Genomic DNA, 15,856 nt, shown 5'->3' on the forward strand with positions numbered 1-15,856 from the left:
CAATCTTAGCCTGCAGCGCCACCCTGCGTCTTGACTAAGAAAATATTCTCAAGTCAAAGCATATTTTGGAAGTGTCCAAAAGTAATTCATTTTTGAAGTGTATAGAACTTTTACAGGGTTGTTATGCCATTAAATCGCATAATTTATGAGGTTAGTCCATTACACTGCATGAGCCGGAATAATTGTGAGTACAAAGCAAGAGTTGGCTCAGTCTCCCCCACAGCCTAATCAGAGGAACTTCAAAGAACTCCATTTCCCCTTTGCAAAACCTACCTAGGGGAGACGAGCTCCCCTAGTTTATCTTAATTATACTGTTTGTTTCCAAGTATGATGATGTAAACCTTTGTTAAGATGTTCTGTACCACGTGGTTTCGAGATTTCTATCCTCCTGCACTGGTGCACAAATAGCGACACAGCCGAAAGAGGAGGCATCTTGCTTCGTCATGTCCTTTCGCAGTTTGAACTGACATTAAATTTAGGAGGAGGTCAAGTAGTATTAGAATCAGAGTGTTAGAACTGGAGAGGAAATGAGAGGAGGTTTTACAGATGAGGAAGCCGGAAGGTGATAGGACTTGATTATTTTATTTGGCTATTATCAGAATAATATTAAGGCAAAATCAAGTGAATAAAAACTGTAACAACTGTGAAAAAGAAAAACAATTATAGAATTTTGTTAAGATAAAGGCCTTAAGCTTATTTAGGTAAATAAGTATCTAGCTAAATTTTAAAAACTTATTTTATGAGTTTGTATCTTACCATATTTATTCTTTGTGTCCAAGATATTATTTCAACTTGATGATTTAAGGGAAATAAGAGACCCAGATTTAAAATATTTTAATCTGTGAGCAAAGGGTGCCTGTGGACTTGTCTATTCATACGTGGTGACGAGAGACATTGTTTATAAAATGGACCCCAGCACAGTGCATGGCTGTTGGGACTGTCCTGATACAGTAAGTCAATTCACTTAATAAATTATAATTCATGTGGGATGAATTATTTTTAAAGCAAGCCAATAATTTTTTATTTTAAAAGAAATTATTAGGAAAAATTATTTTTGAAAGAAAGCCTTATTTCTCTCAAAACTTACTGAGTGAATTATAGTATTCATTCAGTAAACATCAGTTGAATAAATAATTCATTCTAATGATTTTTTCTACCTGTATAAAAAAATTTCAGATCAAACATTCAGTCATGAACATGTCTGAAACTGAATGTAAAATTCTGAGACATGAGGGTAAATAATACATGCTAAGTACTATTTAATTAAATTTACTTTGATTCCAGTTCTATATTTTACTTCCTGAAAGAGATATAGTAACTGCAATAGTATTATCCTTTAGAATTATTTCATATTTCATATTTAAGACAAATTAGAGGGGATACAATATATATCAACATTAAGTAAAATTTAAAACATACTGAAAAGTAAAGAACATTCTTTTATTTTATTTTTTTCAAAGATTTTATTTATTTATCTTTAGAGGGGAAGGGAAGGAGAGAGGGGGAGAAATATCAATGTATGGTTGCCTCTCATAAGTCCCTTGCTGGGAACTGTCCTACAACCCAGGCATGTACCCTGACTGGGAATCGAACTGTAATCCTCTGGTTCTCAGGCCCGTGCTCAATCCACTGAGCTATACCACCCAGGGTAAGAACATTATTTTAAATATAAATGAAAAACAAATCTGGGAAAAGCAAAGAGCAAATTGTTCATAATATGGTAACCAAGTCCTAGTTATATTCAAGTTAAAGAGTTCCAAAAAGTACATGCCACTATATTCCAGGTTTTATGCTGAGCATTTACATATATGAGTTCATTTACCCCTTCAAAGCCCTATGACATGGGCATCTTATTGGCTACATTTTATAAATGAAGAAATTGAGGCACAGGCAGTTTAAATAACCTGCTCAAAACAAAATAGAAACAGACTCTTATTTATAGAGAACTGGTTGACAGCTGTCAGAGGGGCAGGGAGTTGGGGAGGCTGGGTTAAAAAAAGTTAAGGAGCCCTGTCTGGTGTGGCTCAGTGGATCGAGTGCTGGCCTGCAAACTGAAAGGTCACTGGTTCAATTCCCAGTCAGGACACATGCCTGGATTGTGGGCCAGGTCCCCAGTTGGGAGTGTATGAGAGGCAATTGATGGATGTATCTCTCACATTTGGATGTTTCTCTCTCTATCTCCCTCCCTCCCCCTTACTCTCTAAAAGTAAATAAATAAAATATTTTTTAAAGTGAAGGGATTAAATTTTTAAAAATCCCTCGTAAATAAGTGGCTCAGAGTCATACATCACGTGAAAGGGCAGAGCTAGGGTTCAGACTGTTACCGTGGGGCTCCAGAACTCATTCTTTTATCTACCTAAGTGGCTCTGGAGAGGTGAACAGCTTTTTAGATCATTCAGATGCAAACTTAAGCCTTGCTTTAGGTGCATAGACATGGTAGGTAAAACACCTTTGTAATCAAGTTTTTCATCAGTATAAGAACCTTTCAAGGCCATTTATGAGAGACCTACAGCCACTATCATACTCAATGGACAAAAACTAAAAGCTTTTCCACTAAGATCAGGAACAAGACAAGGATGTCCACTTTCACCACTTCTATTCAATGTAGTATTAGAAGTTTTGGCCACAGCGATCAGGCAGAAAAAGGAAATAAAAGGCATCCAAATAGGAAAGGAGGAAACAAAATTGTCACTGTTTGCAGATGACATGATAGTGTACATGGAAAATCCTATAGACTCTACCCAAAAACTGCTCAAACTAATTAATGAATTTGGCAAAACAGTAGGATACAAAGTCAATATCCAGAAATCAAAGGCATTTTTGTATACAAACAATGAATCAGCAGAAGCAGAAATCAAGGAAAAAATCCCATTCGATATAGCAAAAAGAAAAATAAAATATCTGGGAATAAACCTAACCAAAGAGGTAAAAGACCTGTATGCAGAAAACTACACAGCACTGAAGAAAGAAATCAGGGAAGACACAAACAAATGGAAACATATACCGTGTTCATGGATTGGAAGAATTAACATAATCAAAATGTCCATACTACCCAAAGCAATATACAGATTCAATGCAATACCTATTAAAGTACCAATGGCGTATTTCACAGACATAGAACAAACACTTCAAAAATTTATATGGAATCATAAACGAGCCCGAATAGCAGCTGCTCTTTTGAGAAAGAAGAACAAAGTAGGAGGGATCACAATACCTGATATCAAACTGTATTACAAAGCCACTGTAATCAAAACAGCCTGGTACTGGCATAAAAACAGGCACATAGACCAATGGAACAGAACACAGAGCCCAGAAATCAACCCAACCTTCTACAGTCAATTAATATTCGACAAAGGGGGGCAGTAACATAAAATGGAGTAAAGATAGCCTCTTCAGCAAATGGTGTTGGGAGAACTGGACAGCTACGTGCAAAAAAATGAAACTTGAGCACCAACTTACACCATACACCAAAATAAATTCAAGGTGGATAAAAGACTTAAATATAAGCCATGACACCATTAAAGTCCTAGAGGAGATCATTGGCAAGAAAATCTCAGATATTCCACGCAGCAACATTTTTACGGATATGTCCCCTAGAGCAAGGAATATAAAGGAAAGAATAAACAAATGGGATCTCATCAAAATAAAAAGCTTCTGCATGGCTAAAGAAAACAGTATTAAATTAAAAAGACAACCAACTGTATGGGAAAACATATTTGCCAATGATACCTCAGACAAAGGTTTAATCTCCAAAATATACAAAGAACTTACACGACTCCACTCTAGGAAGACATCGAACCCAATTAAAAAATGGGAAAAGGACTTGAACAGACACTTTTCTAAAGAGGACATACAGAATATCCAGAGACACATGAAGAGATGCTCAATATCGTTAGCTATCAGAGAGATGCAAATTAAAACCACAATGAGATACCACTTTACACCAGTCAGGATGGCTATAATAGACAAAGCAACAAACAACAAATGTTGGAGAGGGTGTGGGGAAAAGGGGACCTTAGTTCACTGTTGGTGGGATTGCAGACTGGTACAACCATTATGGAAAACAGTATGGAATTTTCTCAGAAAAATAAAAATTGACCTGCCTTTTGACCCAGCAATTCCACTGCTAGGATTATACCCCAAGAATCCTAAAACATCAATTTCAAAGAACCTATGCACCACAATGTTCATAGCAGCACAATTTACAATAGCCAAGAGTTGGAAGCAACCTAGGTGCCCATCAGTAAATGAATGGATCAAAAAATTGTGGTACATATACACCATGGAATTCTATGCAGCAGAGAGAAAGAAGGAGCTACTACCTTTTGCAACAACATGGATGGAACTGGAAAGCATTATGCTGAGTGAAATAGGCCAGGCATTGAAGGACAAATACCATATGATCTCACCTTTGACAGGAAGCTAAAGAATAAAACAAGCAAACAGAATAAAAACAAAGACGCTGAAATAGAGAACAAGTGGGCAGCGACCAGAGGGGGAGAGGGAAGGGAACTTAAGGGGAAAAAGGGGGAGGGATTTTGAGGAACAAGTATGAAAGACACAGAGATGAGGACTGAGGGGGGGGGAATGGGAGGGAGGGGGGAGACGGGGCGGGAGGGGGTGGGATGGGAGAAATAGATTAAAAAAATGTACTTGAAAAGTAACTAAATAAAATTTAATATTAAAAAAAAGAACCTTTCAAATGACTTGTGTCCTTTTAGAGATATGTACAGCAAAGAGAGAAGCTTACAAAACTTAGACATTGGAAGGAAAACTGATAGTATTTTGTTGAGGTCATTAACTAGGTTAAAATATTTAAAGAGTGACATATAATGCTTCCATGTCATTGTAAATACTGGAGAAAAATATCTATGTGCAGATCTTTTGAAATGGCATTAAGGTATAAAGTTGAAATCAAGAAGAGTGGGTTGAGAAATTTGTCATGAAACCTAAGACAATTTCTACTAATTCTCTATAGCACGTACTAAATTAAAAGATAGTATTCATATTTTTAATTTGAAAAAATATTCAAATCTCTAATGTCTAATTTATCATACATCTTTAAAATCAGGAAGTGTGAATCCCCCAACTTTGTTTGAAAAAATCTTTTCCAAGATCGTTCTGGCTATTCTGAGTCCCTTGCATTTCCATATGAATTTTAGGACCAATTTGCCAATTTTTGCAAAAAAAAAAAAAAAGCCAAATGGGATTTAAAAATTTTTTTAAGATTTCATTCATTTATCTTTAGAGGGTAAGGGAAGGAGAGAGGGAGAGAAACATCAATGTATGGTTGCCTCTCATGCTTCCCCTACTGGGAACTGGCCTGCAACCTGGGCATGTGCCCTGACTGGGAATTGAACCGTGATCCTTTGATTTGATCCTTTGATTCATAGGCCTGCACTCAATCCACTGAGCTACACCAGCCAGGGCCCAATTGGGATTTTGATAGTGATTGTGTTGAATTCTGTTGACCAGTCTGAAGGGTATTAATTACCATTTTCACGATATTAAGTCTTCCAGTCCATGAACACTTATCATTTACTTAGATCTTCTTCAACTTCTTTAATGATGTAGTGTTCAGTGTACAAGTCTTGCACTTATTTTGTTAAATTAGTTCCTAAGTCTTTTATTCTTTTTGATGTGATCATAAACTGAATTGTTTCCCTCATTTGGGGCTCGTCCAGTGCTGGTGAACAGAAACACTGATTAGTGCTTATTGACCTTGTACCCTCCAACCCTGCTGAACTCATCTATCAGTCAATATTTTTTTGTGGATTCCTTTGAGCTTTCTTTCTGCACAATCGTGTAATGTTTGTTTTTAATAAGGAAAAGTGTTGAATTTTTGTAAAAAAAAATTTGCCCTGTATTGAGATAATCATATGTATGGCTTTGTCCTTTTCTATTAAATTTGGTGTGTGTTATTGATTGATTTTCATATGTTAAATCAACCTTGCTTTTCTAGGATAAATCCCACAGGGTCATGGTGTATAATCCTTTTCACATGTTGCTGGAATCATTAGCTAATATTTTGTTGGGGAATTTTGCGTCCATATTCATAAAGGATATTGGTGTTCAGTTTTCTTATATTGTTACCTTTGTCGGGTTTGGGCTTCAGAGTAATATTGGCCTCATTGAATGAACTGGGAAGTGGTTTCTGCTCCTCATTTTAAAAACAGGTTTGTGAAGGATTGTTGTTAAATTTTTAAACATTTAATAGCTTTCACCAATGAAACCATCTAGTCCTGGGCTTTGTTGGTGGAAAGTGTTTTGATTGCTGATTAAATCTTGTTGAAAAGGATGAGGCATTTGGGATGAAGAAGTGCATTTCCCCAGAGGGAAAGAAATTTAAGCAAAAAAAAAAAAACCCTCAAAAAGATATTTAGAGAATATAATTTTCATTTTTTATAAAGCCCAAATTGTTCTCTAAGTTGAGGTTTTCGTGGCAGTCTTTCCTTGTTCATAACCCATATAAGTTGGAGACAATGACCTCAGAAATATGAACCATTTTGTCTGATATTCCCGTCAGAAATCTCACAACAGTAGATCTGGAGCTAAGTCCCAGTGATGTCAATATCCTCAAAATGCTCAGAAAATTGTCTATGAGCAGCAGCCCACTGAAGGTTCCCTGTTCCTCCTCCACATCTGAGCATCACTGAACAGCTGAGTCAAATCAGTGCACAAGAGGCTAGAGAAGCTGTCAGCTTGAGTAGAATTCTGTGGATGATTCAAGGAACTGCAGGCCGGTCTGGGGTAGGTATGAGAGCAGGTGTAGCATGACCATACCAAATGAAGGTGGCTTCTAGTTGTCCTTAATAACAGCACCCGCTAGTGCCTAGCTGTGCCTATCCCCTAGGAGCCTAGATATGCTTCCAGGCTGCAAGCCCGCATGCTATAAATATCAAGTACTCACTCTGAGGCCTTGAACCATTGATAAATATTCAGGAGTGCTAATTCAAGTCACCATCCAGGTCACCGCCTTGTTCTACCTGGCACCAGTTCAGTGCACAATACAGGATTGCTTTGCAGAGGGTTTTGTTGTTATTGTTGTTGTTGTCAGCAAGTTTGTGTGGCATTTAGGACACCACGTGCAACACTGTCATGCACATTAATCAAGACCGAGATTTCTTCCTGTGGGTAATCCCTGTGTATCCTTCAGTCACAACTCAATTTTCTTCAAAACTAGCTTGTTTCTGATTAAAAGCAGCTTGTTGACTCTGAAGACTGAAAAGTAAAAATGTCTCTAGTGTCAACAATAAAAACCTTTAAAAATATTTTTTAATATTAAAAAGGTAAAACTGTCTCCATTAGCTCCCAGGTCTACAGCCTTAACAGACACATGTCAACCAAGCAGAGAATGACATCCCCTGAGGTTTTTGTCTCACAGAGTGGTGCCACTCCAGAGTAGCCAGGGCCCGCCTCAAACACACCACTAGGTGTTCGTCCAAAAGCTCTACTTGTGTGTGAGGCAAAGTTCAGCTAAGCTTCTTAATTAAGGCTTGGATTTGTAGAGCCTGGGGCTCTTCTTCCCTTCCACAAGACTGTCAAAACCAGGCGTGAGGGAAACCTCCACAGGAAGTGACGTCTGCACAAACTATCACCCAGCAGATGAGGAAGACTAACAGCAGAAAAGTGGACTCAACAGATAAAAGAATGTATACATAAAAAGAGACTCAGAATAATATAGAAATAACTTAAAAATTACTCTGGATTATGACTATAGATTTCCAGCTTTAACACATATAACAGTCTAATGTAAGAAGCAAAAGACTCCCAAAGTAAAGTAGTGGATGTAGGAAAAAATCGAAAGTAACAAAAAAAAAGTGGAATGTGTAGAATCATTTTTTGTATTTTTTAAAAATCCTAATTTTCAAGGAAGCCATATTTAAAGCTTAAGAAAGATTTGTAAAAAGTGTAAGTTATTTCACTAGTTTTAATGAGTAATGTTCAATATAGTTCATTCTTTTAACAATCTACATAAAAGTTTAAAATTCATTTTCATCTATTTGCTTTTCGGTGTCAAAAACTAGATTTTGACTGTCAAGAAAATGTTTAAGTTATTTCTGAATTGTGTTTTCTGAGAGGAAAAAGTGCAAGTGTACACTATGTAGAACTATGAATGGCTATTTTAAACTTTCCAATGTCTCTGGTAATGTGCAAATTTCACTTAATTGTGATACCATGAAGACTGAACTTCAATATTATAACCAGTTAGAGGCCAGGGATATACCAGATTGGCTCAAAAGGAACTGCCCTCTATACTTTTCACAACTGAATACTTCCCTGGCTCAGACATTACCTGGAACCCAGTCAAGTAAAGAGAAGTCTTGATCATATTTGCCTTTTTCCTCTTTTCAGGCAATTCTGCTAAGTATGAAAAGAAGGGGGAAAATATCTCATCAAAAAAAGCCAGATTCAGCACTGGCTGTGTGGCTCAGTGGATTGAGTGCTGGATTGAGAACAAAAGGGTTGCCAGTTCGATTCCCAGTCAGGGCACATGCCTGGTTTATGGGCCAGGGCCTCAGTGTGGGACATGCAAGAGACAACCACACACTGATGTTTCTCTCCCTCTCTTTCTCCCTCCCTTCCCCTAACTAAAAATAAATAAATACAATCTTTAAAAGAAAAAAAGAGCCAGAATCAAATATCTCTGTAAAATAATTAATGAAAAGAAATACTCTCTTCCCTTTGATTATTAAGAATTAATGCATTTAGACTTCCGCCAAGATGGAGGCATAGGTGGATGTACCGTGCCTTCTCACACAACCAAGATTAGAGAAAACTAAATATTAGCAACAGAAAACACAGCTAGAACACGGAAAATTGAACTTTTCGGAAGTCCGTTAACAACAAATTCTTCAGCCTGACCGGTAAGGGGTGAAACCAGCGGCTGGCGGAGCAGGGTTGCACAGGAAAACTCGGTCAGACGCGCGGAATCCAGGCGCAGGGTTGGACCTAGTGAGAGACCGAGCGAGGGATCAGGCGAGCGACCGCGGGGGAGACAGTGGGGCAGCGGGGCTGCGTGTTGACTGTGGTCGCGCATTTGTGCGCAGGTGGACAGGCAAGGGAGTGGGCGGTTGGACCGGGTCGGCAGGTCCTCACGGCAAGCGGCAATGGAGGGCGCCGCCATTTCCCTGCTCTGACCCCACCTCCACATACCCCAGCAACTCTGAGTGGCCTGGCCCAGGTGAACCACCTAAGGCACTGCTCCTCTGCACCCAGCTGTGAGAAGCGGCAGAGGGGGTCGCCATTTCCCCGCTCTGGCCACGCCCCCACATACAGCGTCACAACCCAGCAACCTGGGAATCCAAGGCGCTGCTTCTCACACTTAAAGAGCCCGAACAGACCAAGAATGGCGCAGGAGGATCTCAGAGCCCCAGAGCCAATAGATCTAAGTGATGAAGAAATAGCAAAACTCACAGACGCACAGTTTAAAACATTGGTGATCAGGATCCTCACAGAACTGGTTGATTATATGGACAAATTAGACAAATATATGAAGGTGAAACTAATTGAAATGAATGGAATTGCACAGGACACCAATAGCAATGAAAAGGAAACTGGGACTCAAATCAACGGAGTGGACTAGAAGAAAGCAAATAATGGCCAAACAGAAAAGAGTCAAGAAGCAAGAATTCAAAGAAATGAGGAGAGTCTTAGGAACCTCCAGGACATCTTTAAACGCTCCAACATCCAAATTATAGGGGTACCAGAAGGGGGAAAGGCATAGCCACCAGTGGAAAACTTATTTGAACAAATACTAAAGGAGAATTTCCCCAATCTGGCAAAGGAAATAGACTTCCAGGAAATCCAGGAAGCTCAGAGAGTACCAAAGAAGTTGGACCCAAGAAGGAACACACCAAGGCACATCATAATTACATTAGCCAAAATTAAAATGAAGGAGACAATCCTAGAAGCAGCAAGAGCTAAGGGGACAGTCACCTATAAAGGAGTCCCCATCAGACTGTCAGCGGATTTCTCAAAAGAGACCTTACAGGCAAGAAGGGGCTGGAAAGAGGTATACCAAGTCATGAAATCTAAAGACCTACATCCAAGATTGCTCTATCCAGCAAAGTTTTCATTTAAAATGGAAGGGCAGATAAAGTGCTTCTCAGATAAGATCAAATTCAAGGAGTTCATCATCACCAAGCCCTTATTATATGAAATGTTAAAGGGACTTATCTAAGAAAAAGAAGTTAAAGAAACATGAACAGTGAAAGGACAACAAACTCACAGTTATTAACAACCACACCTAAAATGAAAGCAAACTAAAAGGGACAGCTAGATCAGGAGTGGAAACATAGAAATGAAGATCTCAAGGAGGGTTAGCAACAGGGGGAGTGGGAGGAGAAGGGGGAGAAGGTACAGAAATTAAGTAGCATAGACAGTAGATAGAAAATAGATGGGGGGGGGGGCAAGAATAGCATGGGAAATATAGAATCTAAAGGACTTGAGACACATGGTCATAAACTAAAGGGGGGGTAATGGTGGGGATGAGGGGTAGGGTGGAGGGGAATAAAGGGGGAATAGAACAACTGTAACAGCATAATCAATAAAAAAATTTAAAAAAAGAATTAACGCATTTAATTCTCAGTTATATAAAATGACACCATTTATAACTACACTTTAATGTGTGAAGCCATGTCAGTGCTAAATTATTTTTTCTTTTAGGAATATTGAAAATCTTTGAGAAACTTCAGTTCCCTTTCTTCTGGTAATGAGTATTCAATTCCTGGAAAAGTTTTATCCCTCTAAACGAGAAATTGTCTGAGAAAAATATTTATTTTTTGCTAATTAACTTTTCTAATTGAGGAATAAATATTTTATTACTTAAAAATAAGTTTTTCTATATTACTTAAAATAGACACGAAATTTGATGTTTTGGTTGCTTGCAGGCTTTATTCTTAGTTGTAGCTAATTTACACTTTCAGTGATTTGCTCTCTTCTTTTTAGAACTTCCTATTCTTACACATCTTCTTTTGATTGCACCAACGAGGCAGAATGCTGATGTGCACTGATGTGTGAGTCCCATCCGTAACCCTAAAGCACGTCAGGTTGAACCCTGAAGAGGGAAGTGAGACCGGAAACACAAACAAGACTTCCCTCAGACACACTATAGAAATGCCAAGTAGACATTAACTTTTAAAAAGTAGGATAGACTGGGACAACACTTTTTACCATAAGTCATGTATAGACCATATATACACATACTTTCTTGAAAAAAATTTTTTTAAAGAATTTTATTTATTTACCTTTAGAGGGGAGGGGAAGGAGAGAGGGAGAGAAATATCAATGTATGGTTGCTTCTGGTGCACCCCTTGCTGGGAACTGGCCCCTGCTGGGAACTGGCCTGCAACCCACGAATGTGCCCTGACTGGGAATCGAACCGCGACCGTCTGGTTTGCAGGCCTGCACTCAATCCACTGAGCTACACCAGCCAGGGCTTTGAAAAATGTTTAAAAGGCCCTCAGGTTGATAATATTTATTTCTCAGAATTTACATGCCAAATTGTCATACCACCCCATGCCTTACTAAACAATGTCTTCATATCAAATGGAAAAGTACAGTCAGTTGTTCAAAATGCCTTAAGTATACTTTCTTCCTAACTCATGAATACACTTTAGGCAAATCTAAGAGCAGTTTGCCCTATTAGCCTATATTTTGTCCACTGGGATTCAATATAAGCAACTACAATATTGAAATATTACCTGCAAATGTAAAAACAGAAAATAAATTAAGTGTATTACTTTCTTTTGGGTACTACATCGCTAATAAAAAACATGTGCCTTAAAGATGGCACATCTGAAGGGAAACACATTCCTATCTATGCACAAATTTCATTAACCATAGAAAACATGCTATTGGATATTATAAAGAACACCATCTGACTGCGCTTTGTATACAGAATTCGAAATGCATTCCTTAAAATAAACCTATGCAAAATCACCACTAGAAGATAATGACTATTTTTACGCACCTATTAGAAAAAGAAAAGGAGGCATTAAGACCTCATTGGTAAGATAGAAAATAAGAAAAAAGGAGAAAACGCAAAGATTAACTAAACAAAACTAAAATCAATATATGAACAAAATTATTAACTAAAGATTCTTGACTTAAAAAAGAAAACATTGACCAAATAACGACTTTTTTATTATACTGTTAACGATCTAAGCTATTACTACTACAGCTGGAGTCTTGCACTATTCTTGCTCAATGTCTTGAACCAGACCATTAGGGAGAATTGGTCGGAGGAATTTGAAATCGCTGGTCCCTGAGCCTCCCTTCAGACATACCTCATACTGGTAGCTCTGGGACAGGGTCCCTGTGCCGCTGACGTCCACCAGGTGGCCCGGAAAGTGGCCCTCGGGCACCGAGCAGCCACCCACCAAGCCCGCCCTGCCCCTCCTGCACAGCCGCACCGCGATGAACGCCAGCACCGAGAACAGGAAGAGCGACGACACCGACGCCAGCGCGATGACCAGGTAGACCGTGAGCGGGTCGCTCTGGGCCGCGGCGCCCGCCGCCGCTTCGGGCAGCGGCAGGTGGGCCTGCGAGAAGCCGTCCACCAGCAGCACGTGCAGCGTGACGCTGGCCGACAGCGGCGGCTGGCCGTTGTCCTTCACCAGCAGCAGCAGCCTGTGCTTGGCCGCGTCGCGCTCGCTCAGCAGCCGCGCCGTGCGCACCTCGCCGTTGTGCGCCCACACGCCGAACAGCCCGGGCTCCGTGGCCTTGAGCAGCTGGTAGGACAGCCAGGCGTTCTGGCCCGAGTCGCCGTCCACCGCCACCACCTTGCTCACCAGGTAGCCGGGCTCGGCCGCCCTGGGCACCAGCTCGGTGCAGGGCGCAGAGCCGTTCTGCAGCGGGTAGAGCACGAAGGGCGCGTTGTCGTTGGCGTCCAGCACCTGCACGCGCACCAGCGCCTGGCTGCTCAGCGCCGGGGCCCCGCGGTCCGTGGCGCCCACCAGGAACTCGAACGCCTGCAGGGCCTCGAAGTCCAGCGCCCTCAGGGCGAACAGGTGCCCGTTGTCGGCGTTGATGGACACCAGCGAGTGGAGGGGCAGGCTGGGGTCCTGGGGCTGCAGCAGCGAGTAGGTGACCTGGGCGTTGGCGCCCGCGTCTGTGTCTGTGGCGCTGACGCTGCCCATGTGCAGGGCGGGGCTGTTGTTCTCGCGGATGAAGAGGGTGTAGGAGGTTTGGGTGAAGGCGGGGGCGTTGTCGTTGACGTCGGAGACCAGCACGGTTATGTTGTGCTGGGTTTTCAGTCTGGGGGTCCCCAGGTCGGTGACGGTGATGGTGATGTTGTACTCAGCCTGGCTTTCCCTGTCTAGAGCTCCTTCGGACATTAGAGTGTAAAAATTCCCTACAGTTGGCTTCAGGACGAAGGGGAGATTGTTCCCGATGGAACACGTCATTCTCCCATTGTCTCCAGAGTCTAGATCGGAAACACTGAAAATGGCCACCACAGTCTCTGGCGAGTTTTCCGGGATGGGGCTGGTGATTGACGACAAGGTCAGTTCTGGTGGGTTGTCGTTGACATCAACTACCTGCACTATCACCGTTGATTTTCCTGAAAGGCCTCCACCGTCCTTGGCTTCTATGTCGACTTCATAACTCTTAACTGTCTCATAATCCAAATGTTTGACTAGTTGGATATCACCAGTAATTGGATTTAGATGAAAAGTTCTGCTAATTTCCTCAGAAGTATGCAAAAATGCATATGATACTGTCCCAAAATTTCCTGTATCTAAATCAGAAGCTGAGACAGTGACAATAACAGAGTTAATGGGGCTGTTCTCTAGAACTTCAACCTCGTAGAGCGACTGTGTAAACTCTGGGGCATTGTCGTTTATGTCTGAGACCAGGATGTGGACCTGCACGGTCCCCGACCTGGGTGGAGACCCGCCATCCAGTGCCGTGAGTGTTAAACTGAACTGTGGCTGCTCCTCACGGTCCAGCGCTTTGTCCAGCACCAGTTCTGGGTACTTCCTTCCATCCCTCCGACTATTTGTGAGGACGTGGAAATGTGAATTAGGAGTGATTGTGTAGTTTTGGAGACTGTTTCTTCCCACATCCAAGTCCTCCGCATGTCCCAATGAAATTATTGTTCCTGGTGGGGTGCTTTCTAGGATTTTCAGCTGCATTTCACTTTCAAAGAATACCGGAGAATGGTCATTTATGTCTATGACCTGGAGCTCATTTGGAATAAATTGCAAAGGGTTTTGCAGTAAAATCTGAAAATGCAGTATACATGGCTCTGTGGGGCCGCATAGCTCCTCCCGGTCCAATTTCTCACCCAGCAGCAAGTCACCGGTCTGATGGTTGACCTGAAAATGCTGTTTGTTTCCTTGAGACATAACTTGGACCCCCTTCGCGGCCAGTTCCTCTACACTCAGCCCCAGATCCTTTGCTAGGTTAGCTATTAAAACACCCCTCTCTTTCTCCTCAGCCACAGAGTAGCGTCTCGATTCGGACCCAGCCAGAGACCCACCCAGAAAAACAAAGAGAAACAGCACTTGCCTCTGTCTAAGAAATAGCTCCCCTCCAGCCTCCATTTCGCTTTCTGTCATGTTCTTCCCAGAAATTTTGCCAAGCTGAACCTCCGACAGCGCTGGGAAACGCGAAGTATTTTGCTCTCCAATCTTTGAAGAATAATCTCTTTCAGGGCTCAGATATGCTTCCTTAAAAATCCAGCCAGGCTCACAATGCCTAGTGTACCGTACGGGACCGGTGCGTCACTGAGTACGCACAGTGCCCGTGATTTAATTCTCCTTCTTAGTCAACAGCGCCACCATGCGTTCGCTCACAGTTTCAAACTCTTGCAGAAGGTGCTTTGGGGCTTTTGTTGTCTTGATATTTTTCATTGCTTACTCCCCTTACTAAAACCAGTTGACGCTACTGTGAGTTTAAAAAAATACACAACCTAAGGGAAATTAAATGTTCTCTTACTTAAAAGACGTGGCTATCCTGGCAGAGTCCTCATTTATATGATTTTGCAGAAGTGGACATCTGTTAGGGCTACCCCACACACCTCAAAGTCTGTAATTATTACACATAAATTAGAAAAGATTTTTGCTCTAAATTGTGACATGATTTACTATCATATTTGTGTTTTTCTTTCCAAATTTTATAAAATGTCCACAAGTTGCTTTCATAGTCAGAGAAAAAATGTTATGAAAAGATAAAATCATGCAAGGTGTTAAAAAATTATAATAGGTTATCTCAGAGGGTATATCCAGATATGGCAAATGACTAGTTCCTTCCACATTTTCACGCTCAGTCAAGGACTAAAGAACTTCCTCCTCCTCTTATTTTACGGCAATTTTTCAACTACTGGTTTCATCAATATAACTTTCGTCTGTGGGAACAGATACTTGTTGAGTTTGTAGAAGTCAGACCTACAGTAGTGACTCGGCAGATGTATACCTTGCACAGTTCTCCACCTAGTGGAGTGAACAGACTTTAAACAGACGTCAAACAGTGTGAAAAGTGCTACGTAGGAAATGTAGTTAGTGCACTCGACAGCACGGATAGCAGGACCTAATTTAATGGGGTGGGGAGATTTTTAAAAGTTTCCCCAAAGATGTGCCATTTAATCTGGAACACTAAGGATGAGAAGCTTGCCAGGCTAAGACTGTGAAAGGGGCAGATTCCATATGTGAGGAACTGATACGCAAAGGCCCTGGGACAGGGGAGCATAGCCATTCTAGGCAATGAAGGAAGGTCAGTAAACCCAAAACTCACTGTCTCAAAAGTACGTGGGAAGAGAAGGCTGGAGAGGTAAACTTGAGCCAAATAATGGGTACATGGATTTTATTCTAAGACTAAAAGGAAGCTATTGTAAGCTTTACAGCAGAGAAAT

The 15,856-nt window shown here is 41.1% G+C and overlaps 1 protein-coding gene across 1 annotated transcript; it reads right to left on the reverse strand.

The window, feature by feature from the left end:
* Positions 1-12,136: 12,136 nt before the first annotated feature.
* LOC119051092 (protocadherin beta-3) lies at positions 12,137-14,671 on the reverse strand. The gene has a single exon (XM_037147708.2). It carries the CDS (start codon positions 14,562-14,564, stop codon positions 12,198-12,200), a length of 2,367 nt encoding a protein of 788 aa, XP_037003603.2. The 5' UTR covers positions 14,565-14,671; the 3' UTR covers positions 12,137-12,197.
* Between the last annotated feature and the right edge of the window lie 1,185 nt (positions 14,672-15,856).

Source organism: Artibeus jamaicensis, unplaced genomic scaffold (genome assembly GCF_021234435.1).
Source record: "Artibeus jamaicensis isolate MK-2021 breed Jamaican fruit bat unplaced genomic scaffold, CSHL_Jam_final contig_456, whole genome shotgun sequence".
NCBI lineage: Eukaryota > Metazoa > Chordata > Mammalia > Chiroptera > Phyllostomidae > Artibeus > Artibeus jamaicensis.